Consider the following 27,957-nt stretch of genomic DNA (forward strand, 5'->3'; position numbering starts at 1 on the left):
TGAATGGGGAAAATGTCCCTAATAATTGGGAATACCGGGAAATTTGGGAATTTTTTTGTTTAGAATTGTTGAAGGAGAGCACACAATTCCCTGAATGGTTGAGTATTTTGAAGTTGAAACGGTTTGAAAAATGGCCAATTGTTTTTGAATGGGGAAAATGTCCCTAATGACTGGAAATTCTAGGAAATTCGGGAATTTTGTTTAAAATTGTTGAAGGAGAGCAAACAATTCCCTAACAGGCTGAATATTTGGAAGTTGAAACGGTTTAGATTAGATGAAAAATGTAGTTGTAGAATTTTGAAAAATGTCCCATTCTTTTTGAAGAGGGTGAAAACAGGGTTTGGAAAACTGGGAATTCCTGGAATTTTTGGGGGAATTGGAACAATTATAGTTTGACTGTCCAGGATATGTGGAATATGTTGAAGAAGGAATGGTTTGAACAGGTTGAAAAGTGTGTGCAACTTTGAAAAATGGCTAGTTCTTTTTGAATGGGGAAAATGTCCCTAATAATTGGGAATACCGGGAAATTTGGGAATTTTTTTGTTTAGAATTGTTGAAGGAGAGCACACAATTCCCTGAATGGTTGAATATTTTGATGTTGAAACGGTTTGAAAAATGGCCAATTGTTTTTGAATGGGGAAAATGTCCCTAATGACTGGAAATTCTAGGAAATTTTGTTTAAAATTGTTGAAGGAGAGCAAACAATTCCCTAACAAGCTGAATATTTTGAAGTTGAAACGGTTTGGATTAGATGAAAAATGTAGTTGTAGAATTTTGAAAAATGTCCCATTCTTTTTGAAGAGGGTGAAAACAGGGTTTGGAAAACTGGGAATTCCTGGAATTTTGGGGAGAATTGGAAAAATTATAGTTTGACTGTCCATGATGTGTGGGAATATGTTGAAGGTGGAATGGTTTGAACAGGTTGAAAAATGTGGGAATTGTGCAACTTTGAAAAATGGCTAATTCTTTTTGAATGGGGAAAATGTCCCTAATAATTGGGAATACCGGGAAATTCTGGATTTTTTTTATTTTTAGAATTGTTGAAGGAGAGCACACAATTCCCTTAAAGGTTGAATATTTTGAAGTTGAAACGATTTGAAAAATGGCCAATTGTTTTTGAATGGGGAAAATGTCCCTAATAACTGGGAATTCTAGGAAATTCGGGAATTTTGTTTAGAATTGTTGAAGGAGAGCAAACAATTCCCTAACAGGCTGAATATTTGGAAGTTGAAACGGTTTAGATTAGATGAAAAATGTAGGAGCTGTAGAATTTTGAAAAATGTCCCATTTATTTCAATGGGAATTTCATAAAAAATGGGTAATCCCGGGATAAGAGGGGATTTTTCAAAACGGTTGATAAATGTTGAATGGTTTGAATCGGTTGAAATATGTGGGAATTGTGGAAGTTTGAAAAATGGCCAAATCAATTGGGAATGAGAAAAACGTCCCGGAAAACCTGTAATTCTGGGAAATGTGGGAATTTGTCAAGGGAGAGCCTGCGATTCCTGAATGGGATGAACAGTTTGAAGTTGAAACGGTTTAGATTGGATGAAAAATATAGGAGTTGTGGAATTATGAAACATGTCCCATTCATTTCATAAAAAATTGGGAATTCCGGGATATGAGGGTTTTTTTTTTGGAAAATGCTAAAAAAAAAAAAAAAAAAAAAAATTCTGAATATGTTCTGAATGGTTGGTGTTGGAATTTTTCAAAACGGTTGATAAATGTTGAATGGTTTAAATCGGTTGAAATATGTGGGAATTGTGGAAGTTTGAAAAATGGCCAACTCATTTTGAATGAGAAAAATGTCCCGGAAAACCTGGAATTCTAGGAAATGTGGGAATTTGTCAAGGGGGAGCCTGCGATTCCTGAATCGGATGAAAAGTTTGAGTTGAACGGTTTAGATTGGATGAAAAATGTAGGAGATGTGGAATTATGAAACATGTCTCATTCATTTCATAAAAAATTGGGAATTCCGGGATATGAGGGTTTTTTTTTTGGGAAAATGCTAAAAAAAAAAAAAAAATTCTGGATATGTTCTGAATGGTTGGTGTTGGAATTTTTCAAAACGGTTGATAAATGTTGAATGGTTTGAATCGGTTGAAATATGTGGGAATTGTGGAAGTTTGAAAAATGGCCAACTCATTTTGAATGAGAAAAATGTCCCGGAAAACCTGGAATTCTGGGAAATGTGGGAATTTGTCAAGGGAGAGCCTGCGATTCCTGAATGGGATGAAAAGTTTGAAGTTGAAACGGTTCAGATTGGATGAAAAATGTAGGAGTTGTGGAATTTTGAAAAGTGTCCCACTCATTTCAATAAGAATTTCATAAATATTTGGGAATTCCGGGAAAAGAGGGAATTTTTTGAAAATGGTAAAAAAAAAACTTGAATGGATGGATTCATAATTATTATAATCATTATTAATAGCTATTAATAATAGTAAATATCTGTCATAATTTGGTGTATATTGTTTTTTTTAATGTATAAGGACACAATGTTATGCAGAGGTGTACTTATAACAATTTTACGGACAAATTACATATTATTGGTTGTGACATTTAATTTTTTTTTCCGTGGAGGGAGTAACAAAAAATAACTGGATAATTATTATTATAAATATTAATAATAGTTAATATTTGTGATAATTTTATCTATTTTTCTAGTTTCTTTAATGTATAAGGATACAATGTTTATACAGAGGTGTACTTATAACAATTTTACAGACAAATGACATATCATTGGTCGTGACATTTACATTTTTTTCCAAGGGGGCGTAACAGAAAATAACTGAGAAGCACTGGATAATTATCAATATAAATATTAATAATAGTCAATATTTGAGATCATTTGATCTATATTTCTTGTTTTCTTTAATGTTAACAAGGATACAATGTTATGCAGAGGTGTACTTATAACAATTTTACGGACAAATTACATATTATTGGTTGTGACATTTAATTATTTTTCCGTGGAGGGCCTAACAAAAAATAACTGGATAATTATTATTATTGTAAATATTAATAATAGTTAATATTTGTGATAATTTTATCTATTTTTGTAGTTTCTTTAATGTATAAGGATAGAATGCTATGCAGAGGTGTACTTATAACAATTTTACAGACAAATGACATATCATTGGTCGTGACATGTAAAAAAATGTTTCCAAGGGGGTGTAACAAAAAAAAAAACTGAGAAGCACTGGATAATTATTATTGTTATAAATATTAAAAATAGTTAATATTTGTGATAATTTGATCTATATTTCTTGTTTTTTTAATGTATAAGGATACAATGTTTATGCAGAGGTGTACTTATAACAATTGTACGGACAAATTACATATTATTGGTTGTGACATTAAAATTTTTTTCCCGAGGAGGGCGTGACAAAAAATAACCGGATAATTATCATTATAAATATTAATAATAGTTAATATTTGTGATAATTGTATCTATTTTTCTAGTTTCTTTAATGTATAAGGACACAATGTTATGCAAAAGTGTACTTATAACAATTTTACAGACAAATGACATATCATTGGTCGTGACATGTAAACATTTTTTTACGAGGGGGTGTAACAAAAAAAACAAAACTGAGAAGCACTGGATAATTATTATTGTTATAAATATTAAAAATAGTTAATATTTGTGATAATTTGATCTATATTTCTTGTTTTTTTAATGTATAAGGATACAATGTTTATGCAGAGGTGTACTTATAACAATTGTACAGACAAATTACATATTATTGGTTGTGACATTTAATTTTTTTTTCCGAGGAGGGCGTAACAAAAAATAACTGGATAATTATTATTATTATAAATATTAATAATAGTTAATTTTTGTGATGATTTTATCTATTTTTCCAGTTTCTTTAATGTATAAGGACACAACGTTATGCCGAGGTGTACTTATAACAATTTTACGGACAAATTACATATTATTGGTTGACATTTAATTTTTTTTCCGAGGGTGGCGTAACAAAAAATAACTGGATAATTATTATTTTTATAAATATTAATAATAGTTAATATTTGTGATAATTTTATCTATTTTTCCAGTTTCTTTAATGTATAAGGATAGAATGTTATGCAGAGGTGTACTTATAACAATTTTACGGACAAATTACATGTTATTGGTTGACATTTAATTTTTTTTCCGAGGAGGGCCTAACAAAAAATAACTGGATAATTATTATTATTGTAAATATTAAAAATAGTTAATATTTGTGATAATTTGATCTATTTTCTAGTTTCTTTAATGTACAAGGATAACAATTTTACAGACAAATGAACATTAGTCGTGACATTTACATTTTTTCCCTGTGGGGCGCCTAACAGAAAATAACTGAGAAGCACTGGATTTACCTGTACTGCACATCATCGATGGTACATTATTATTGGAAATCATGCTTTAAATAATTATAAACAAATAAAAATAACAGTAGTATGTCATTTAAGGAGGACAGAGTTAATACTTTGGATGATCACACAATGTTAGTAGTTTTGCGGTACTACTATGTTGCAAATAGAAATGAGAATGTGTATGTTATCTGATGTATCATATTGTATACATGTTTGAAATAAAACTCCAACCATAACATTATTAAAGGCCTACTGAAAGCCACTATTAGCGACCACGCAGTCTGATAGTTTATACATCAATGATGAAATATTAACATTGCAACACATGCCAATACGGCCTTTTTAGTTTACTAAATTGCAAATTTTAAATTTCCCGCGGAGTTTCTTGTTGAAAACGTCGCGGAATGATAACGCGTGTTTGTGACGTCTCGGGTTGTAGCGGACATATTAGCCCAGCACCACACACGGCTAAAAGTCGTCTCTTTTCATCGCATAATTACACAGTCATTTGGACATCTGTGTCGCTGAATCTTTTGCAATTTGTTCAATTAATAATGGAGACGTCAAAGAAGAATGCTGCTGGTGGAAAGCGGCGGATTGCAGCTGCCTTTAGCAACCGAAACACAGCCGGTGTTTCTTTGTTGTGAAGCTTTAACACAGAGCGGTCAAGCGAACATGTTTCTCTACGTCAACCAGCAAGTTTTTGGATGGGGAAATTGCGATATTAAGTCGGCTCTTAGCAACGACCTCAGTGGATTATGCGACCTCATCCTGCAGCTCAAAAAGGCAGCTGTGATCTTGGCTCCTCGGCTTCTCTCAGAGACACTGGCGTTCGCCGCAGCCATCCGACTTTCAGGTATGACTTTACAATCTTACTAAAATGCTATTAAAACAATGAGCATGTAAAGACTCTTCTTCGGAATGGTAATCTTTCAAGGATGCGTCGAAGCGGAACACAGCAAAGGTAAGGTATTTATTTAATAACAAAAGGCTAGGAACAAAAACACTGGTGTAAAGAGAAAAGGCAAACAAAAGACGCTAGCGTGAAAGCTAGGATAAACACAAGGACAACTAAAACTTGGCACGAGGACGCAAAAGAGTAAACAAAAACATTTAGCATGAAAGCTGGAATAGCAAGTGGCTTAGCGCAAGAGCTAGCGAGAAAATACATACGAAGGATGAGAGTCGTCACTGTTGCGCGTGGGCAAATTAGGATCCGAGAATGAGTGAACAGAAAAGGCGAGCTTAAATAGGAGGGTGAAAATTAGCAGCAGGTGTGCGGGGCGAGACTAGCAGGTGGACTGATGAGTGATCATGGTGACAAAGCAAACAGGAAATAAGGAGTCGGAGTAATATACAAAATAGAAAAATAAATAGTGTAGATCTGAGCAGCAGATCGCAACAGAGCAGATAAGGGATCTTCCAGAATGATCTTAGTAAATGTGTCTAATTACATCTGAAACGCTCAAGCCTTTTTTTTCCTCTTTTTTTAGTGCTTCACTCCAACTTTCCTCATCCACGAATATTTCATCCTCACTCAAATTAATGGGGAAATCGTCGCTTTCTCGGTTCGAATCGCTCTGGCTGCTGGTGGCCATGATTGTAAACAATGTGAGGAGCTCCACAACCCGTGACGTCACGCCCACATCGTCTGCTACTTCCGGTACAGGCAAGGCTTTTTTATTAGCGACCAAAAGTTGCGAACTTTATCATCAATGTTCTCTACTAAATCCTTTCAGCAAAAATATGGCAATATCGCGAAATGATCAGGTATGACACATAGAATGGAGCTGCTATCCCCGTTTAAATAAGAAAATCTCATTTCAGTAGGCCTTTAAGCATGTTTTGAGCCGGAAGCAGAAGATTGTAAGCTGGCGTAAGAAAAGGCCAATCAATATTGGAGTGTTGACGCGCAGCCTTGACTTTAGAAGCACTAAGTGCTGAAGCAAGAAGACGCTAGAAGCCCAAACAGGCTTTTTTTATTGAAATATCGATCCTCGGACAGAAAAGCTGGCTTTTGAGCAAGTAGGACTAGTTTGTGCATCTTCACAGGACTTCTTCTTCTTCTTCTTGGAAACAAAACAATCGATACTGGCGAGGCTGCGGCGCCTCTTCAAGTTATCTGCTGCCCCCTTGTGGAGCAAGCGGGGAACTGCGCGACTATTGGCTTCAGTGCTTATGGACCAAAAAAAAAAAAAAAACATAAAAAAGACAAACGCTAAAGTGACAAAAGGTTAGCTTAAGTCAGGGGTGTCCAAAGTGCGGCCCCTGGGGTAATTTTTTAACGGCCCCAAGGCACATTTTTAAAATACGATTGAACATTTTTTTAAACGCAAAAAGTGATAAAAAAAAGAGCAAATGTAACAAGAAAATGTTGCAATGTTTACTCTAATAACACAAAGCTGCCATGCAGGCTGTTTCTTTCTTTAAAAAAATAATAATGAATCAAAATCAATGTCATTTTGAATTGTTGACCTATTCAAGGCTTCAATTACGTCACGTTAAATTTTCCACTTTGACATATTTTTGGGGGGGGGGGGGGGGAAATGTTGCATATTTTGTGTTTGCCATACAAAAAACTGAGCTGTTTTTTTTTTTTTTTAAAGAAGGGCCTAAAACAAACAAACAAAAAACATAAACAACAATAACAATTATAATTGACGGATAGATCTGAAGTTGATCGAGATTATTGTGTTAAAAGTAAACAATAAAAAAAAGGTATAATTGATGTTCTAACACTTTAATGCATGGGTGTCAAACTCTGGCCCGCCGTGTAATTTAATTTGGCCCTTGAGGCAATATCAATTTAGCATTAGAGCTGGCCCCCCGGTGTAATACAGCATCGGTGCCGCTGTAACACCGCATTCACCGCTAATACTCATACTTGCCAACCCTCCTAATTTTCCCGGTAGACTCCCGAAGTTCAGTGCCCCTCCCGAAAATCTCCCGGGGCAACCATTCTCCCAAATTTCTACTGATTTCCACCTGGACAACTATATTGGGGGCGTGCATTTAAGGCACTGCCTTTAGCGTTCTCTACAACCTGCCTGTCACATAATATTTGTGGCTTTTACACACACACGCACAAGTGAATGCAAGGCATACTTGGTCAACAGCCATACAGGTCACACTGAGGGTGGCCGTATAAACAACTTTAGCACTGTTACAAATATGCGCCACGCTGTGAAGCCACACCAAACAAGAATGACAAACACATTTCGGGTGAACGTCCGCACCGTAACACAACAGAACAAATACCCAGAACCCCTTGCAGCACTAACTCTTCCGGGAAACTTCCAGCAAACTGACCAATAAGTAACGTTTTATTCATGCATTTTCTCTTGCTACTTCAAGGCTTGAATGTTTGGTTCATTCATTATTGTTATTTTATTTTCAAATTGGAAAAAATTTGATATTTACCACAGAAGATTGCAAATAGAAAAAAAAGGCATACAATTTTTTATCTAAATTTGATTTGATATGCCATTGATATTTTTTAAATTATTATTAGTAGTATTTGAAACTGGATTTTGCATGTCACTAAAGTTATATAAGCCTTGCTTGTTCAATATTTAATACAAAACTTGTTTGGGTCCCTATTAAAAGGTTCATTTGTTCAACCTTGGTTCCGTTTAAAATTTCGGCCCACTCTGTATTTGAGTTTGACACCCCTGGTTTAATGAGTAGGACCCTTTTGTATCCCCAATAATTTAGTGTGATTTGTTTTTTAATGTCATTGCTCAAAAAAATAATAATAAATCAATGGTGTTATTAGTTATTGACTGTTTTAAGGCTGCAATTATTATATAATGTCAAATATTCAACTTCAAAAAAATATTGGGTGATAAAATGGCATATTTTGTGTTTTTTTCCATCAAAAAACAGGGTTTTCTTTGACAAAAAGAGCATACATTTTAAATCTTTAAAATCATTATATTGACAGATGGACCTTATGTTGATTTAAAACTTGAATAATAATAATGTGATAATAAAACGATGAGGTGGCGACTTGTCCAGGGTGTACCCCGCCTTCCGCCCAATTGTAGCTGAGATAGGCGCCAGCGCCCCCCGCGACCCCAAAAGGAAATAAGCGGTAGAAAATGGATGCATGATAATAAAACCAAATAATACTGAATAATGACACATTTTGAATATTTTTTTGACCAAAACCCTTTCGGGATCAAGCCTGAGTGGAGGCCTAAATGTATATTTTTTATACATATATTGTATTTGTCACACCTATGGACCATGTTTTGTTTTGATTTTGGACATTCAGTCACGTTTTGCACTTCCTGGTTTTGTTGGTTTCCATGCCAACTCATTACTTTTCACCTGTCATGTCACGTCCCTGTTCTCACTAATCATCACAGCTACTTAAGTCACTCTTTTTCTGTTCATCATTCTGGGATCTTCACATGCGCACGCACCCTACCCATGCTGCACCTCCTTCATGTCCCCGTCCATAGTTCCATGCCGTGTAAGTTTTTGTATTTATGCCATTGTGCTAGTTTTGTTTTGTTTGTATATAGTCATGCCATTGTGCGGTTTTGTTTTAAGTATAGTATACATTATTATCCGCCACAGAGCGCGTCCTTGGTTTGCCTTTTGATTGATTGATTGATTGATACTTTAATTAGTAGATTGCACAGTACAGTACATATTCCGTACAATTGACCACTAAATGGTAACACCCGAATAAGTTTTTCAACTTGTTTAAGTCGGGGTCCACGTTAATCAATTCATTTTGTAGTTTGTTTGTTTATTTAATAAATATCATGTACTTACATTCATGCCTGACTAGTCCCACATCATCCTTGCATCGAGGAAGCACAAACATCCACAGTCCTAGCCTGACAGTATTGGTTTTTAAAATAAAAAAAATGTCAAAATGGCCCCCGCTTGCTTTGATTTTTCAGTGTGTGGCCCTAAGTGGAATAAGTTTGGACACCCCCCGCTCACATGCTGAGGCACTGCCCTCGACTCTCCCCGCCGCCGGGCGGACCGGTCCCGGCGGCGCCGTTCCCTTCCGTCACCACCGTCACCTCGGTGCCGCCCTCCTGCACCAAGGCCCTCAGGTCCTCCAGTTCTGCGCAGGTGGTGATGAAAGTCTGCGGCCCGGCGCCGGCGGGCGAGAGCGCGTGGACCTGGTGCAGCGAGTCGTCGGCGTGGAGCGGCGTCAAGAGGACCGTCTGCGGTGCGAAGGCGGCGTCGGACAGGCCGGGCGCCAGCAGCATGGAGTTGACCACCAGGTCCTGGTGCTCTGGACTCAGCAGCACCATCTTGCTGGGGGTCTCGGCGGAAGAGACAATGATTTTCAGCTGCGAGGACGAGTCCACCTGGACCGGGACCGCCGGGTCTTCCTGGGATTCTCTGTGCTGCTTCCTGTGACTCCGCAGCGAGTCCTCCCTGACGAAGGAGGCGCTGCACAGGTCGCAGCTGAAGGCTCGAGCGGCCTCCAGTTTGGCTCGGTACCGGGAGCCGACGGGCTTGTGGGGGTCCTCGCCGGGCCTCCTGCCGCCCGCTCGCCAGCCGGCCTTTTCCGTGGCGTCCGAGTGGAACCTCTTCCTGTGGATGAGCAGGTTGCTGCGCTGCTTGGAGGCGTAGCTGCACGCCTCGCACTTAAAGGGCCGCTCCTCCGAGTGGATCCGCTCGTGCACCTTGAGCGCCCCCCGGCTGGCGCAGGAGTACGTGCACGCCGGGCACTGCACGGGCTGGACGGGCCGGTGGTGGCGTGAGTGCTGGCGCAGCGCCGTCTTGTTGGCGCACGTGAAGTCGCAGTGCGCGCAGTGGAAGGAGTTGTCGGCGGCGTGTTTGATCTGCACGTGCGACTTGAGGTTACCTTTCATGGCGCAGCGGTACTCGCACAGCTCGCACTTGTAGGGCTTCTCCCCCGAGTGGACGCGGACGTGGCGCTTCAGGTCCGAGTTGATCTTGAACTTGGCGTCGCACTGCTGGCACTGGAAAGGGGCGTCGCCTTGGGGAAGACGCAAAGGCGGCGAGTCACTTTTTTGGACGTCACAATAACAAGTAAAGTGGGCGTACTTGAGGGTAGTCAGTGTACAGCTTGTGTCGCGCCATCAAATGGAAGTCAACATAAAATATTGCAATCTAAATATCTGCAACACGAGTGAGTGGCGAGGTGTCATAAAGAGTCCCGGCAACATATGTGTGCCAGTGGGTAACGCACCTGTGTGCCAGTGAGCAACGCACCTGTGTGCGAGCGAGTAGCATACCCGTGTATGAGCGAGTAACGTACCTGTGTACAAGCGAGTAACGCACCTTTGTGCCAACGAGTCACATACCTGTGTGCCGGCGAGTAACATAACTGTGTGGAAGGGAGTAACGTACCTGTGTGGACACGAGTAGCGCAAATGTGTGCGAGAAAATAACGTACCTGTGTGCCAGCGAATAATGCAGCTGTGTGTCTGCGAGTAACGCACTTGTGTGCGAGCGGGTAACGCACTTGTGTGTGAACGAGTAACATACCTGCGTGCGAGCAACGCACTTGTGTGAAAGCAAGTAACGTACCTGCGTACCAGCAAGTAACGTACTTGTGTGAAAGCAAGTAACGTACCTGTGTGAAAGCGAGTAACATACCTGCGTACCAGCGGGTAACGTACTTGTGTGTGAGCAAGTAACGTACCTGCGAGCGAGCGAGTAATGTACCCGTGCGAGCGAGTTACGTACCTGTGTGCCAGCGAGTAACATACCTGTGTGCCAGCGAGTAACATACCTGTGTGCCGGCGAGTAACATAACTGTGTGGAAGGGAGTAACGTACCCGTGTGAACACGAGTAACGCAAATGTGTGCGAGGAAATAACGTACCTGTGTGCCAGCGAATAATGCAGCTGTGTGTCTGCGAGTAACGCACTTGTGTGAGAGCGAGTAACGTACCTGCGTTACTCGCTTGCGTTACTCGGGTAACGCACATGTGTGTGAACGAGTAACATACTTGCGTGCGAGCAACGCACTTGTGTGAAAGCAAGTAACGTACCTGTGTGAAAGCGAGTAACTTACCTGCGTACCAGCGAGTAAAGTACCTGTGCGAGTAACGTACCTGTGTGAGAGCGAGTAACGTACCTGCGTGCGAGCAAGTAATGTACCCGTGCAAGCGAGTAACGTACCTGTGTGCCAGCGAGTAACAAATCTGTGTGCGAGCGAGTAACATACCTGTGTGCCGGCGAGTAACATAACTGTGTGGAAGGGAGTAACGTACCCGTGTGAACACGAGTAACGCAAATGTGTGCGAGAAAATAACGTACCTGTGTGCCAGCGAATAATGCAGCTGTGTGTCTGCGAGTAACGCACTTGTGTGAGAGCGAGTAACGTACCTGCGTTACTCGCTTGCGTTACTCGGGTAACGCACATGTGTGTGAACGAGTAACATACTTGCGTGCGAGCAACGCACTTGTGTGAAAGCAAGTAACGTACCTGTGTGAAAGCGAGTAACTTACCTGCGTACCAGCGAGTAAAGTACCTGTGCGAGTAACGTACCTGTGTGAGAGCGAGTAACATACCTGTGTGAGAGCGAGTAACATACCTGTGTGAGAGCGAGTAACGTACCTGCATGAGCGAGTAACATATCTGTGAGCAAGCGAGTAACGTACCTGCGAGTGAGCAACGCATCTGTGTGAAAGCGAGTAACGTACCTGCGTACCAGCAAGTAACGTACTTGTGTGTGAGCGAGTAACATACGTGCATGCCAGCGAGTAACATTCTTGTGTGCGAGCGAGTAACACACCTGTGTGAGAGCGAGTAACATACCTGTGTGAGAGCAAGTAACATACCTGTGTGAGAGCGAGTAACGTACCTGCGTGAGCGAGTAACATATCTGTGTGCAAGCGAGTAACGTACCTGCGAGTGAGCAACGCATCTGTGTGAAAGCGAGTAACGTACCTGCGTACCAGCAAGCAACGTACTTGTGTGTGAGCGAGTAACATACGTGCATGCCAGCGAGTAACATTCTTGTGTGCGAGCGAGTAACACACCTGTGTGAGAGCGAGTAACATACCTGTGTGAGAGCGAGTAACATACCTGTGTGAGAGCGAGTAACGTACCTGCGTGAGCGAGTAACATATCTGTGTGCAAGCGAGTAACGTACCTGCGAGTGAGCAACGCATCTGTGCGAAAGCGAGTAACGTACTTGTGTGTGAGCGAGTAACATACGTGCATGCCAGCGAGTAACATTCTTGTGTGCGAGCAAGTAACGTACCTGTGTGAGAGCGAGTAACATACCTGTGTGAGAGCGAGTAACATACCTGTGTGAGAGCGAGTAACGTACCTGCGTGAGCGAGTAACATATCTGTGTGCAAGCGAGTAACGTACCTGCGAGTGAGCAACGCATCTGTGTGAAAGCGAGTAACGTACTTGTGTGTGAGCGAGTAACGTACGTGCATGCCAGCGAGTAACATTCTTGTGTGCGAGCGAGTAACACACCTGTGTGAGAGCGAGTAACGTACCTGTGTGCAAGCGTGAAACGTACCTGCCTGAGTGAGTAATGTACCTGTGGGAGCGAGTAATGTACCTGTGTACAAGCGAGTGACGCACCTGCATGTGAGCAACGCACCTGAGTGAGTAACGTACCTGTGTGCAAGCGAGCAACGCACCTGAGTGCGAGGGAGTAACGTACCTGTGTGCAAGCGAGTAACGTACCAGCGTGAGTGAATAATGTACCTGTGTGCAAGCGAGTAACACACCTGCATGTGAGCAACGCACCTGAGTGAGTGAGTAATGTACCTGCGTGAGCGAGTAATGTACCAGTGTGAGCGAGTAACGTACCTGCGTGAGCGAGAAATGTACCTGTGTGAGTGAGTAACGCACCTGTGTGAGAGCGAGTAACACACCTGTGTGAGAGCGAGTAACATACCTGTGTGAGAGCGAGTAACATACCTGTGTGAGAGCGAGTAACGTACCTGCGTGAGCGAGTAACATATCTGTGTGCAAGCGAGTAACGTACCTGCGAGTGAGCAACGCATCTGTGCGAAAGCGAGTAACGTACTTGTGTGTGAGCGAGTAACATACGTGCATGCCAGCGAGTAACATTCTTGTGTGCGAGCAAGTAACGTACCTGTGTGAGAGCGAGTAACATACCTGTGTGAGAGCGAGTAACATACCTGTGTGAGAGCGAGTAACGTACCTGCGTGAGCGAGTAACATATCTGTGTGCAAGCGAGTAACGTACCTGCGAGTGAGCAACGCATCTGTGTGAAAGCGAGTAACGTACTTGTGTGTGAGCGAGTAACGTACGTGCATGCCAGCGAGTAACATTCTTGTGTGCGAGCGAGTAACACACCTGTGTGAGAGCGAGTAACGTACCTGTGTGCAAGCGTGAAACGTACCTGCCTGAGTGAGTAATGTACCTGTGGGAGCGAGTAATGTACCTGTGTACAAGCGAGTGACGCACCTGCATGTGAGCAACGCACCTGAGTGAGTAACGTACCTGTGTGCAAGCGAGCAACGCACCTGAGTGCGAGGGAGTAACGTACCTGTGTGCAAGCGAGTAACGTACCAGCGTGAGTGAATAATGTACCTGTGTGCAAGCGAGTAACACACCTGCATGTGAGCAACGCACCTGAGTGAGTGAGTAATGTACCTGCGTGAGCGAGTAATGTACCAGTGTGAGCGAGTAACGTACCTGCGTGAGCGAGAAATGTACCTGTGTGAGTGAGTAACGCACCTGTGTGAGAGCGAGTAACGCACCTGTGTGAGTGGGTAATGCACATGTGTGCAAGGGAATAACGTGCCTGTGTGCATTGGAGTAATGTACCTGTGTGAGCGAGTAACGCACCTGTGTTAGCAAATAACGTACCTGTGTGAGCGAGTAATGTACCTGCGTGAGTGAGTAACGTACCTGTGTGCAAGCGAGCAACGCACCTGAGTGCGAGGGAGTAACGTACCTGTGTGCAAGCGAGTAACGTACCTGCGTGAGTGAATAATGTACCTGTGTGCAAGCGAGTAACACACCTGCATGTGAGCAACGCACCTGAGTGAGTGAGTAACATACCTGCGTGAGCGAGTAATGTACCAGTGTGAGCGAGTAACGCACCTGCGTGTGAGCAAAGCACCTGTGTGAGCGAGTAACGTACCTGCGTGAGCGAGAAATGTACCTGTGTGAGTGAGTAACGCACCTGTGTGAGAGCGAGTAACGCACCTGTGTGAGTGGGTAATGCACATGTGTACAAGGGAATAACGTGCCTGTGTGCATTGGAGTAATGTACCTGTGTGAGCGAGTAACGCACCTGTGTTAGCAAATAACGTACCTGTGTGAGCGAGTAATGTACCTGCGTGAGCGAGTAACGTACCTGCGTGAGCGAGTAACGCACCTGTGTGAGCGAGTAACGTACCTGTGTGCAAGGAAGTATTGTACCTGTGTGAGCAAGTAACACACGTGTGAGAGCGAGTAACGCACCTGTGTGAGCGAGTAATGTACCAGTCTGAGCGATTAACGTACCTGCGTGAGCGAGTAATGTACCTGTGTGCAAGCGAGTAACGTACCTGCGTGTGAGCAACGCACCTGTGTGAAAGCGAGTAACGTACCTGTGTGAAAGCCAGTAACGCACCTGTGTGAACGCGAGTAACGTACCTGCGAAACCAGCAAGTAACGTTCTTGTGTATGAGCGAGTAACTTACCTGCGTGAGAGCGAGTAATGTACCCGTGCGAGCAACGTACTTGTGTGTGAGCAACCCACCTGTGTGAAAGCGAGTAACGTACCTGTGTGAACGCGAGTAACGTACCTGCGAAACCAGCAAGTAACGTACCTGCGTGCGAGCGAGTAACGTACCTGCGTGCCAGCAAGTAACATTCTTGTGTGCGAGCGAGTAACACACCTGTGTGCAAGCGTGAAACGCACCTGCGTGAGCGAGTAACACACCTGTGTGCAAGGGAGTAACGTACCTGTGTGCAAGGGAGAGTAATGTACCTGTGTGAGCGACTAACGCACCTGTGTGAGAGCGAGTAACGTACCTGTATGTGAGTGAGTAATGTACCTGTGTGCAAGCGAGAAACGCACCTGCGTGTGAGCAACGCACCTGAGTGAGTGAGTAACGTACCTGTGTGCAAGCAAGCAACGCACCTGTGTGCGAGGGAGTAACGTACTTGCGTGAAAGCGAGTAACGTACCTGCGTACCAGCAAGTAACGTACTTGTGTGTGAGCGAGAGACGTACCTGCGTGAGAGCTAGTAACGTACCTGTGTGCCAGCGAGTAACATTCTTGTGTGCGAGCGAGTAACACACCTGTGTGCAAGCGTGAAACGTACCTGCGTGAGTGAGAAATGTACCTGTGTGAGCAAGTAATGTACCTGTGTGAGCAATTAATGTACCTGTGTGCAAGCGAGTAACGCACCTGCGTGTGAGCAAGGCACCTGAGTGAGTGAGTAACGTACCTGTGTGCAAGCGAGTAACGCACCTGTGTGAGTGAGTAATGTACCTGTGTGAGCGAGTAATGTACCTGTGTGCAAGCGAGTAACGCACCTGTGTGAGCAAGTAATGTACCTGTGTGAGCGAGTAATGTACCTGTGTGCAAGCGAGTAACGCACCTGTGTGAGCAAGTAATGTACCTGTGTGAGCGAGTAATGTACCTGTGTGCAAGCGAGTAACGCACCTGTGTGAGTAATGTACCTGTGTGAGCGAGTAATGTACCTGTGTGCAAGCGAGTAACGCACCTGTGTGAGTGAGTAATGTACCTGTGTGAGCAAGTAATGTACCTGTGTGAGCGAGTAATGTACCTGTGTGCGAGGGAGTAACGTACTTGCGTACCAGCAAGTAACGTACTTGTGTGTGAGCGAGAGACGTACCTGCGTGAGAGCTAGTAACGTACCTGTGTGCCAGCGAGTAACATTCTTGTGTGCGAGCGAGTAACACACCTGTGTGCAAGCGTGAAACGTACCTGCGTGAGTGAGAAATGTACCTGTGTGAGCAAGTAATGTACCTGTGTGAGCAATTAATGTACCTGTGTGCAAGCGAGTAACGCACCTGCGTGTGAGCAAGGCACCTGAGTGAGTGAGTAACGTACCTGTGTGCAAGCGAGTAACGCACCTGTGTGAGTGAGTAATGTACCTGTGTGAGCGAGTAATGTACCTGTGTGAGCGAGTAATGTACCTGTGTGCAAGCGAGTAACGCACCTGTGTGAGCAAGTAATGTACCTGTGTGAGCGAGTAATGTACCTGTGTGCAAGCGAGTAACGCACCTGTGTGAGTAATGTACCTGTGTGAGCGAGTAATGTACCTGTGTGCAAGCGAGTAACGCACCTGTGTGAGTGAGTAATGTACCTGTGTGAGCAAGTAATGTACCTGTGTGAGCGAGTAATGTACCTGTGTGCGAGGGAGTAACGTACTTGCGTACCAGCAAGTAACGTACTTGTGTGTGAGCGAGAGACGTACCTGCGTGAGAGCTAGTAACGTACCTGTGTGCCAGCGAGTAACATTCTTGTGTGCGAGCGAGTAACACACCTGTGTGCAAGCGTGAAACGTACCTGCGTGAGTGAGAAATGTACCTGTGTGAGCAAGTAATGTAACTGTGTGAGCAATTAATGTACCTGTGTACAAGCGAGTAACGCACCTGCGTGTGAGCAAGGCACCTGAGTGAGTGAGTAACGTACCTGTGTGCAAGCGAGTAACGCACCTGTGTGAGTGAGTAATGTACCTGTGTGAGCGAGTAATGTACCTGTGTGAGCGAGTAATGTACCTGTGTGCAAGCGAGTAACGCACCTGTGTGAGCAAGTAATGTACCTGTGTGAGCGAGTAATGTACCTGTGTGCAAGCGAGTAACGCACCTGTGTGAGTAATGTACCTGTGTGAGCGAGTAATGTACCTGTGTGCAAGCGAGTAACGCACCTGTGTGAGTGAGTAATGTACCTGTGTGAGCAAGTAATGTACCTGTGTGAGCGAGTAATGTACCTGTGTGCAAGCGAGTAACGCACCTGTGTGTGAGCAAGGCACCTGAGTGAGTGAGTAACGTACCTGTGTGCAAGCGAGTAACGCACCTGTGTGAGCAAGAAATGTACCTGTGTGAGCGAGTAATGTACCTGTGTGCAAGCGAGTAACGCACCTGTGTGAGTGAGTAATGTACCTGTGTGAGTGAGTAATGTACCTGTGTGAGCAAGTAATGTACCTGTGTGAGCGAGTAATGTACCTGTGTGCAAGCGAGTAACGCACCTGCGTGTGAACAAGGCACCTGAGTGAGTGAGTAACGTACCGGTGTGCAAGCGAGTAACGCACCTGTGTGAGCAAGTAATGTACCTGTGTGAGCGCGTAATGTACCTGTGTGCAAGCGAGTAACGCACCTGTGTGAGCAAGTAATGTACCTGTGTGAGCGCGTAATGTACCTGTGTGAGCGAGTAATGTACCTGTGTGAGCGAGTAATGTACCTGTGTGCAAGCGAGTAACGCACCTGTGTGAGTAATGTACCTGTGTGAGCGCGTAATGTACCTGTGTGCAAGCGAGTAACGCACCTGTGTGAGTGAGTAATGTACCTGTGTGAGTGAGTAATGTACCTGTGTGAGCAAGTAATGTACCTGTGTGAGCAAGTAATGTACCTGTGTGAGCGAGTAATGTACCTGTGTGCAAGCGAGTAACGCACCTGCGTGTGAGCAAGGCACCTGAGTGAGTGAGTAACATACCTGCATGCAAGCGAGTAATGTACCTGTGTGCAAGCGAGTAACGCACCTGCGTGTGAGCAAGGCACCTGAGTGAGTGAGTAATGTACCTGCGTGCAAGCGAGTAACGCACCTGCGTGTGAACAAGGCACCTGAGTGAGTGAGTAATGTACCTGCGTGCAAGCGAGTAACGCACCTGCGTGTGAACAAGGCACCTGAGTGAGTGAGTAATGTACCTGTGTGCAAGCGAGTAACGCACCTGTGTGCGAGGGAGTAACGTACCTTTGTGCAAGCGAGTAACGTACCTGCGTGAGCGAATAATGTACCTGTGTGAGAGCGAGTAACGCACCTGTGTGCAAGGCAGTAACGCACCTGTGTGCAAGGGAGTAACGTACCTGTGTGCAAGGGAGTAACGTACCTTTGTGCAACCGAGTAACGTACCTGCGTGAGCGAATAATGTACCTGTGTGAGAGCGAGTAACGCACCTGTGTGCAAGGCAGTAACGCACCTGTGTGCAAGGGAGTAACGTACCTGTGTGCAAGGGAGTAACGTACCTGTGTGCAAGGGAGTAATGTACCTGTGCGAGCGAGTAATGCACCTGTGTGAGAGCGAGTAATGCCCCTGTGTGCAAGGCAGTAACGCACCTGTGTGCAAGGGAGTAACGTACCTGTGTGCAAGGGAGTAATGTACCTGTGCGAGCGAGTAATGCACCTGTGTGAGAGCGAGTAATGCCCCTGTGTGCAAGGCAGTAACGCACCTGTGTGCAAGGGAGTAACGTACCTGTGTGCAAGGGAGTAACGTACCTTTGTGCAAGCGAGTAACGTACCTGCGTGAGCGAATAATGTACCTGTGTGACAGCGAGTAACGCACCTGTGTGCAAGGCAGTAACGCACCTGTGTGCAAGGGAGTAACGTACCTGTGTGCAAGGGAGTAATGTACCTGTGCGAGCGAGTAATGCACCTGTGTGAGAGCGAGTAATGCCCCTGTGTGCAAGGCAGTAACGCACCTGTGTGCAAGGGAGTAATGTACCTGTGCGAGCGAGTAATGCACCTGTGTGAGAGCGAGTAATGCCCCTGTGTGCAAGGCAGTAACGCACCTGTGTGCAAGGGAGTAACGCACCTGTGTGCAAGGGAGTAACGTACCTGTGTGCAAGGGAGTAACGTACCTTTGTGCAAGCGAGTAACGTACCTACGTGAGCGAATAATGTACCTGTGTGAGAGCGAGTAACGCACCTGTGTGCAAGGCAGTAACGCACCTGTGTGCAAGGGAGTAACGTACCTGTGTGCAAGGGAGTAATGTACCTGTGCGAGCGAGTAATGCACCTGTGTGAGAGCGAGTAATGCCCCTGTGTGCAAGGCAGTAACGCACCTGTGTGCAAGGGAGTAACGTACCTGTGTGCAAGGGAGTAATGTACCTGTGCGAGCGAGTAATGCACCTGTGTGAGAGCGAGTAATGCCCCTGTGTGCAAGGCAGTAACGCACCTGTGTGCAAGGGAGTAACGCACCTGTGTGCAAGGGAGTAACGTACCTGTGTGCAAGGGAGTAACGTACCTTTGTGCAAGCGAGTAACGTACCTGCGTGAGCGAATAATGTACCTGTGTGAGAGCGAGTAACGCACCTGTGTGCAAGGCAGTAACGCACCTGTGTGCAAGGGAGTAACGTACCTGTGTGCAAGGGAGTAATGTACCTGTGCGAGCGAGTAATGCACCTGTGTGAGAGCGAGTAATGCCCCTGTGTGCAAGGCAGTAACGCACCTGTGTGCAAGGGAGTAACGTACCTGTGTGCAAGGGAGTAATGTACCTGTGCGAGCGAGTAATGCACCTGTGTGAGAGCGAGTAATGCCCCTGTGTGCAAGGCAGTAACGCACCTGTGTGCAAGGGAGTAACGCACCTGTGTGCAAGGGAGTAACGTACCTGTGTGCAAGGGAGTAACGTACCTTTGTGCAAGCGAGTAACGTACCTGCGTGAGCGAATAATGTACCTGTGTGACAGCGAGTAACGCACCTGTGTGCAAGGCAGTAACGCACCTGTGTGCAAGGGAGTAACGTACCTGTGTGCAAGGGAGTAATGTACCTGTGCGAGCGAGTAATGCACCTGTGTGAGAGCGAGTAATGCCCCTGTGTGCAAGGCAGTAACGCACCTGTGTGCAAGGGAGTAACGCACTTGTGTGCGAGAGAGTAACGTACTTGTGTGCAAGCGAGTAACGCACCTGTGTGCAAGGGAGTAATGCCCCTGTGTGCAAGGCAGTAACGCACCTGTGTGCAAGGCAGTAACGCACCTGTGTGCAAGGGAGTAACGCACCTGTGTGCAAGGGAGTAACGCACCTGTGTGCGAGCGAGTAACGCACCTGTGTGAGAGCGAGTAATGCCCCTGTGTGCAAGGCAGTAACGCACCTGTGTGCAAGGCAGTAACGCACTTGTGTGCAAGGGAGTAACGCACCTGTGTGCAAGGCAGTAACGTACCTGTGTGCAAGGCAGTAACGCACCTGTGTGCAAGGCAGTAACGCACCTGTGTGCAAGGCAGTAACGCACCTGTGTGCAGGGGAGTAACGTACCTGTGTGCAAGGGAGTAACGCACCTGTGTGCAGGGGAGTAACGTACCTGTGTGCGAGCGCAGGTGCACGGTGAGCTGGCTGGAGTTGCGGCTGGCGTAGGGACAGATCTGACACTTGAAGGGCCGCTCGTCATAGTGAATCCTCACGTGCTTCTTCAGGCTGCTGCTGTCGGCCGCCGCGTACGAGCACAGCTTGCACTTGTGCGGCTTCTCTCCCGTGTGCGAGCGCAGGTGCATGTTGAGCTTGTCCCGCCGGCTGAAGCGCTTGTGGCACAGCTCGCACTCGAAGGGCTTCTCGCCTGGGGAGAGTGGGGGGTGGGGGGGGGGGGGGGGCTGGTCAGGGGACACCGTCTACTGTTTGAAAAGGGAGGCGAGGCTGCCTACCTGTGTGAGTCTTCAGGTGTCTCTCCATGTCTTTCTGGCCGTACTGTGTCTTGAAGGTGCAGCCTGGACAACAACAACAACTTCCTGTTACCTGGGGTGTCCTAACTTTTTGACATTGGCCTTAAAAGTGGACTGCATGCTAATTAATGTCTTTAATGTCCTCTGTGTTCTTTGATGTTTGATGTGTGTACTATGGCTATGAGTCGTTGTTTATTTATTTATTTTTTCCCCTTGGCCTCAGTCTGCACCCCCACTCCAGGGCCCAGGCTAAGACCGATTTTTTTATTTATTTATTTATTTTTTTTAATTTTATTTTAATCTTCTATTCTTTTCTCCCATCCCCCCCCGTTTACCTGTATGTCATCTTTTTTGTAAGGGGCGCTGGAAGCCGGCAGACCCGTCAGCGATCCTGTTCTGTCTCCCTGTAATGTTTGTCTGATCTTGAATGGGATTGTGCTGAAAATTTTAATTTTCCTGAAGGAACTCTCCTGACGGAATAAATAAAGTACTATCTAAAATCTAATCTAAAAAACTAACTAATACATGCAAATAACCATTAGAATTTAATGGCAGCAACACATTGCAAAAAAGTTGTCACGGGGGCATTTTTACCAGTGTGTTACATGGCCTTTCCTTTTAACAACACTCAGTAAAGGTTTGGGAACTGAGGAGGCACATTTTTGAAGTGGAGTTCTTTCCCATTCTTGCTTGATGTCCAGCTTAAGTTGTTCAACAGTCCGGTGTCTCCGTTATGGTATCTTAGGCTTCATAATGCGCCTCACATTTTTAATAGGAGATAAGTCTGGACTACAGGCAGGCCAGTCTAGTACCCACACTCTTTTACTACGAAGCCACGCTGTTGTAACACGTGGCTTGGCATTGTCTTGCTGAAATAAGCAGGTGCATCCATGATAACAACATAAGTTGTTCCAAAACCTGTATGGACCTTTCAGCATTAATGGTGCCTTCACAGATGTGTAAGTTACCCATGCCTTGGCCACTAATACACCCCCATACCATCACACATGCTAGCTTTTCCACTTTGCGCCTAGAACAGTCCGGAAGGCTCTTGTCCTTTTTGTTCCGGAGGACACGACGTCCACAGTTTCCAAAAACAATTTGAAATGTGGACTCGCCAAACCACAGAACACTTTTCCACTTTTCATCAGTCCATCTTAGATGGAAGCGTTTCTGGGTGTTGTTGATAAATGACTTTGGCTTCGCGTAGTAGAGTTTTAACTTGCACTTACAGATGTAGCGACCGACTGTAGTTACTGACCGTGGTTTTCTGAACTGCTCCTGAGCCCATGTGGTGATATCCTTTACATACTGATGTCGTTTTTTTTTAAAAGCGGTACCACCTGAGGGATCCAAAGTCACGGGTATTCAATGTTAAGTGCGGTGATTTCTCCAGAGTCACTGAACCTTTTGATGATATTTTGGACCGCAGATGGTGAAATCCCTAAATTCCTTGTAATAGCTGGTTGAGAAATGTTGTTTTCGAAATTGTTGGACAATTTGCTCGGGCATTCGTTCCTTGTTTGTGAAAGACTGAGCATTTCACGGAAGCTGCTTTTATACCCAATCATGGCACCCACCTGTTCCCAATTAGCCTGCTCACCTGTGGGATGTTCCAAATAAGTGTTTGATGAGCATTCCTCAACTTTCTCAGTCTTTTTTGCAACTTGTGCCAGATTTTATATATATATATATATATATATATATGTATGTATGTATATATATGTACATATATATAAATGTGTATATATATATATATACATATATATATATGTGTGTATATATATGTATATCGCTTACACATATGAGTACATATTATAAAAATATAATGGCTATATAATTAATAATTATTGTAATTGGTTATTAAGAGTATGTGAAAGTTCCAACTCCTACCTTGTTTACTTTTCAGAAATAACAATCAGCTAAAATGTGCCAAACATGGATAAAATGATATCGTCCCTTGTAATGGATTTAAATGGCTTCATTTTTTTTATGTATTTTTGATTTTTTTTATGCTGATTGGACATTTGTTTTATAATATCCACAAATTTCAATGAGCAGGATGTGTTATGTACAACTATGTGCTAATTGAATGTTTTTCTTTTAACCATGACTAGGGGAGGTTGTTTGGATAAATACATGCTGTACTCGGTTTCCCTGCAATTGCATTCATTGTTTGCGTTACTTTCAATGGCCACCAGATGGTGACAAAAAAGCCGCTGCTCATTTGCATGCTCCGCCCACCTGAGAAACAGCAACTGCGTCTTTTGGACGCCAGCGAGTCTTTCAGCTTCTTGCGCTTCTGCGGGTTGGTCAGGATCTTCTTGACGCCTCTAAGGAGACACGTCTGGAAGGTCTCCTCCAGGACCACCTCCATGCTGGAGCCTGAGCACGGCGAAACGAGACGGACTGGAAGGTGAGAAGACGCGCAAGAAGAGCCCATGGAGAACATGAGGATGAGCAAGGGTGATGGATCAGATGCAGAGGACATATTTCACCAAAGACTCTAAAAATGGGACCCGTTACCTCTCAAGGGTTGGAATTGGGGGGTTAAATAACCAAAAATTATTCCCGGGAGCGGGCCCCGGCTGCTGCTCACTGCTCCCCTCACCTCCCAAGGGGTGATCAAGGGTGATGGGTCAAATGCAGAGGACACATTTCACCAAAGACTCTAAAAATGGGACCCGTTACCTCTCAACGGTTGGAATTGGGGGTTAAATCACCAAAAATGATTCCCGGGCACGGGCACCCGCTGCTGCTCACTGCTCCCCTCACATCCCAAGGGGTGATCAAGGGTGATGGGTCAGATGCAGAGGACACATTTCACCAAAGACTCGAAAAATGGGACCCGTTACCTCTCAAGAGTTGGAACTGGGGGGTTAAATCACCAAAAATGATTCCCGGGTGTGGGCCCCCCGCTGCTGCTCACTGCTCCCCTCACCTCCCAAGGTGTGAACAAGGGTGATGGGTCAAATGCAGAGGACACATTTCACCAAAGACTCTAAAAATGGGACCCGTTACCTCTCAAGGGTTGGAATTGGGGGGTTAAATATCCAAAATGATTCCCGGGCGCGGGCCCCCCACTGCTGCTCACTGCTCCCCTCACCTCCCAAGGGGTGATCAAGGGTAACGGGTCAAATGCAGAGGACACATTTCACCAAAGACTCTAAAAATGGGACCCGTTACCTCTCAAGGGTTGGAATTGGGGGGTTAAATAACCAAAAATGATTCCCAGGCGCAGGCCCCCCGCTGCTGCTCACTGCTCCCCTCAACTCCCAAGGGGTGATCAAGGGTGATGGGTCAAATGCAGAGGACACATTTCACCAAAGACTCTAAAAATGGGACCCGTTACCTCTCAAGGGTTGGAATTGGGGGGTTAAATAACCAAAAATGATTCCCAGGCGCAGGCCCCCCGCTGCTGCTCACTGCTCCCCTCAACTCCCAAGGGGTGATCAAGGGTGATGGGTCAAATGCAGAGGACACATTTCACCAAAGACTCTAAAAATGGGACCTGTTACCTCTCAAGGGTTGGAATTGGGGGGTTAAATCACCAAAAATGACTCCCGGGTGTGGGCCCCGGCTGCTGCTCACTGCTCCCCTCACCTCCCAAGGGGTGATCAAGGGTGATGGGTCAAATGCAGAGGACACATTTCACCAACGACTCTAAAAATGGGACCCGTTACCTCTCAAGGGTTGGAATTGGGGTGTTAAATCACCAAAAATGATTCCTGGGAGCGGGCTACGGCTGCTGCTCACTGCTCCCCTCACCTCCCAAGGTGTGTACAAGGGTGATGGGTCAAATGAAGAGGACACATTTCACCAAAGACTCTAAAAATGGGACCTGTTACCTCTCAAGGGTTGGAATTGGGGGGTTAAATCACCAAAAATGATTCCCGGGCACCCGCTGCTGCTCACTGCTCCCCTCACCTCCCAAGGTGTGAACAAGGGTGATGGGTCAAATGCACAGGACACATTTCACCAAAAACTCTAAAAATGGGACCCGTTACCTCTCATGGGTTGGAATTGGGGGGTTGAATCACCAAAAATGATTCCCGGGCACGGGCCCCCGCTGTTGCTCACTGCTCCCCTCACCTCCCAAGGGGTGATTAAGGGTGATGGGTCAAAAGCAGAGGACACATTTCACCAAAGACTCTAAAAATGGGACCCGTTACTTCTCAAGGGTTGGAATTGGGGGGTTAAATAACCAAAATTGATTGCCGGGTGCGGGCCCCCCGCTGCTGCTCACTGCTCCCCTCATCTCCCAAGGGGTGATCAAGGGTGATGGGTCAAATGCAGAGGACACATTTCACCAACGACTCTAAAAATGGGACCCGTTACCTCTCAAGGGTTGGAATTGGGGGTTAAATCAGCAAAAATGATTCCCGGGAGCAGGCCCCGGCTGCTGCTCACTGCTCCCCTCACCTCCCAAGGGGTGATCAAGGGTGACGGGTCAAATGCAGAGGACACATTTCAACAAAGACTCTAAAAATTGGACCTGTTAACTCCCTGCTTGGCACTCAGCATCAAGGGTTGGAATTGGGAGGTTAAATCCCCAAAAATGATTCCCGGGCGCAGGTCCCTGCTGCTGCTCACTGCTCCCCTCACCTCCCAGGTGGTGACCAAGTGTGATGGGTCCAAATGCAGAGAATATTTTTGCCACACCTAGTGTATGTGTGTCAATCATGGCTATTTGAACTGGTTTAAATGTAACTTATATATTGGGTTTCACTATGTAAAGTGCGTTGAGTCTCTAGAGAAAAGCGCTATACAAATATAATTCACGTCACTCACTCACGTATGAACATGAGAAGATTCAAATTCATATGAGATAGTGAACGGGACATAAAGACGACCATTTGGAAGATATACAGTATATTACGCAGAAGACAGACATGAGCAAATAAAGGACAAGCCTGAGGTCACCTGGCAGCGAAGGAGCTGCTGTTGTCTCGGCAGAGGTGTTCCTCATGCTTTGTACCGAACATCCGTTCTGCTTGTGGGCCAGGAAGACTTGGACGTTGTTGTACTGCTGCTTGCAGAAGCCGCAGATGTGGATGTCAGGGCTCACCTCCACCAGCACAGGATGCCCTGCACATTTACCACAGACAAGGACGTTCAGTTGTAAACATTTAGAAAGGATACGCCCATTTTTCAACCACTGTGCCGCGGCACAAGATTATGAAATTCCACCTATTTGGGTTGAAAACATTTTTTTGCAAACCAGTAATTAGTCTGCAAATGTGTGGTTGTTGAGTGTCAGTACCGCCGGGTCAAACTTGTGATGTCACCATATTGAATACGGGTATGCTAAAAAGAACAGTAAGCAGCTATGTTTTATTAATATGCCTGTGGAGCCGACGGTCCGACAGACAGGCAGGGCATGCTGGCGGCGAGGAGACGGCGAGCGAGCGGAAAGGAGGAGCGGAAGAGCGACCTGGACTGAGGTTTTATTGAAAAATAAACTAAGTCAAACTGCTCAAGCCATGTCCTTCCTTGGTGGTCCTGGGAACCCGCAAGACGACGGCTTGAGGCCGTCACAATACCGTAGCTGCGTCTGTCAAATATGAGTCATTAAATGACTCCCGCCTCCTGGTGGTAGAGGGCGCTAGTGATCCTTCTTGCGACTACTCGGCTGTAGAAGAAGTGTAATAAGTGACGGAGGAGGTAATAAAGGAAGATCTCCATCGAGACAGAGAGACTTTTAAAACTGAAGAAAGATAAGGAAGACTTCTATAAACAAGTTATCGATGCTTTTGATCAGAAGGAGCTGGCGTGGACTATATTTCTAAGTAAAGGTAAGACCATAATAACGTTTTTTTTTTACTAAATGTGTTTTTCATGATGGTATCCTTACATCACACTCAAATTCATACTGCATGCTTTTGGTAAGTGCCGGAGTGAGAAGAGATTTTAAAATAATTAGCGCATGCTTACTTTTACCGCATGCCTTTGGTAAGCGCCGGAGTGAGAAGAGGTTTTAAAATAATTAGCGCATGCTTACTTTTACCGCATGCCTTTGGTAAGCGCAGGAGTAAGAAGAGGTTTTAAATTAATTAGCGCCCCGGCGGCAATTCAAGGAAATTTCGGTATATTATGCAATATGAAGAAGAATGTTTTAATGTAGACACATAGAATCATCATACTGCTGAGATTATATTAAGTGTTCATTCAAGGCTAAGGCAAAATATCCAGATATATTTCGTGTATCGTGACATGGCTTAAAATATCGAAATATTAAAAAAAAGGCCATATCGCCCAGCTCTAGCGGACACTATCCTTCTTTGTGTGGAAAATGTCCATTGTTATGTAATGTACGGATGTACTTTGTGGACGCCGTCCGCTCCACACGCTGCAAGTCTTTGCTGTCGTCCAGCATTCTGTTTTTGTTTACTTTCCAGCCAGTTTGGTTTTACTTTCATTTTACACAGCCATTCCTAAGCGTCAATGCCTTTTTTAAGGGGCAATTACCTGTTGTTTATTTTTGTTTTAAGCATTAAATACAATGTTTACAAATCACTTAGCTACCTGCTTCCACCTACTGATACGGAGGAGTATTACACGGTTACTCTGCCGAGCTCCAGAAAGCACCGACACTTTCAGACTATAATTACTGGTTGGCGTGAAATATTTGAACCCAAAAAGGTGAAATGAGATCATCTCACGGCCTTAGAGGACGTCCAACATGTTGTTTCATACCTTCGGCGTCGTCAGCCGCCATAGTGCAGCAGCTTATTTTGCGACACATCAAGTCATCGCCTGGCTCCTTCTGACGACAAACCCGAGCACTTTCTCCCAGCCCGAACGAGACTTGGGCCACCGCGACAACTTGTTTGAGGTATTTATTGCATTTTCACCACGCCCGAAGAGGTAAACGCGCACAAACGCAGCAAAAGACGAAGCGACAACATCAGCTCGCTTGGTGTTTGCGACACATCGCACCAGGTTACGGCAGCTGCACACGCATGCGCAAAGGGGTAGTAAGAGTGACGTCACACGCAACTATTGTATTTCTAAGCCGTATATTAATATTGTATTATTGATTACATTTAGT

At 45.1% G+C, this 27,957-nt stretch overlaps 1 protein-coding gene across 2 annotated transcripts; it reads right to left on the reverse strand.

Moving 5' to 3' along the window:
- Nucleotides 1-6,926: 6,926 nt before the first annotated feature.
- zfp64 (zinc finger protein 64 homolog (mouse)) lies at nucleotides 6,927-27,845 on the reverse strand. Of its 2 annotated transcripts, none has more exons than XM_061902655.1 (6): nucleotides 27,603-27,845; nucleotides 25,830-25,994; nucleotides 23,151-23,315; nucleotides 20,889-20,951; nucleotides 20,552-20,803; nucleotides 6,927-10,336 (listed from the first exon to the last, which is right to left on the reverse strand). In XM_061902655.1, exons 1-6 carry the CDS (start codon nucleotides 27,649-27,651, stop codon nucleotides 9,318-9,320), a joined length of 1,713 nt encoding a protein of 570 aa, XP_061758639.1. In that variant the 5' UTR covers nucleotides 27,652-27,845; the 3' UTR covers nucleotides 6,927-9,317. The 2 variants fall into 2 exon arrangements, with proteins under 2 accessions (XP_061758639.1, XP_061758640.1); XM_061902656.1 differs by having other exon boundaries at nucleotides 6,931-10,336; nucleotides 23,151-23,291.
- Between the last annotated feature and the right edge of the window lie 112 nt (nucleotides 27,846-27,957).

Source organism: Nerophis ophidion, linkage group LG06 (genome assembly GCF_033978795.1).
Source record: "Nerophis ophidion isolate RoL-2023_Sa linkage group LG06, RoL_Noph_v1.0, whole genome shotgun sequence".
Taxonomy (NCBI): Eukaryota; Metazoa; Chordata; class Actinopteri; order Syngnathiformes; family Syngnathidae; genus Nerophis; species Nerophis ophidion.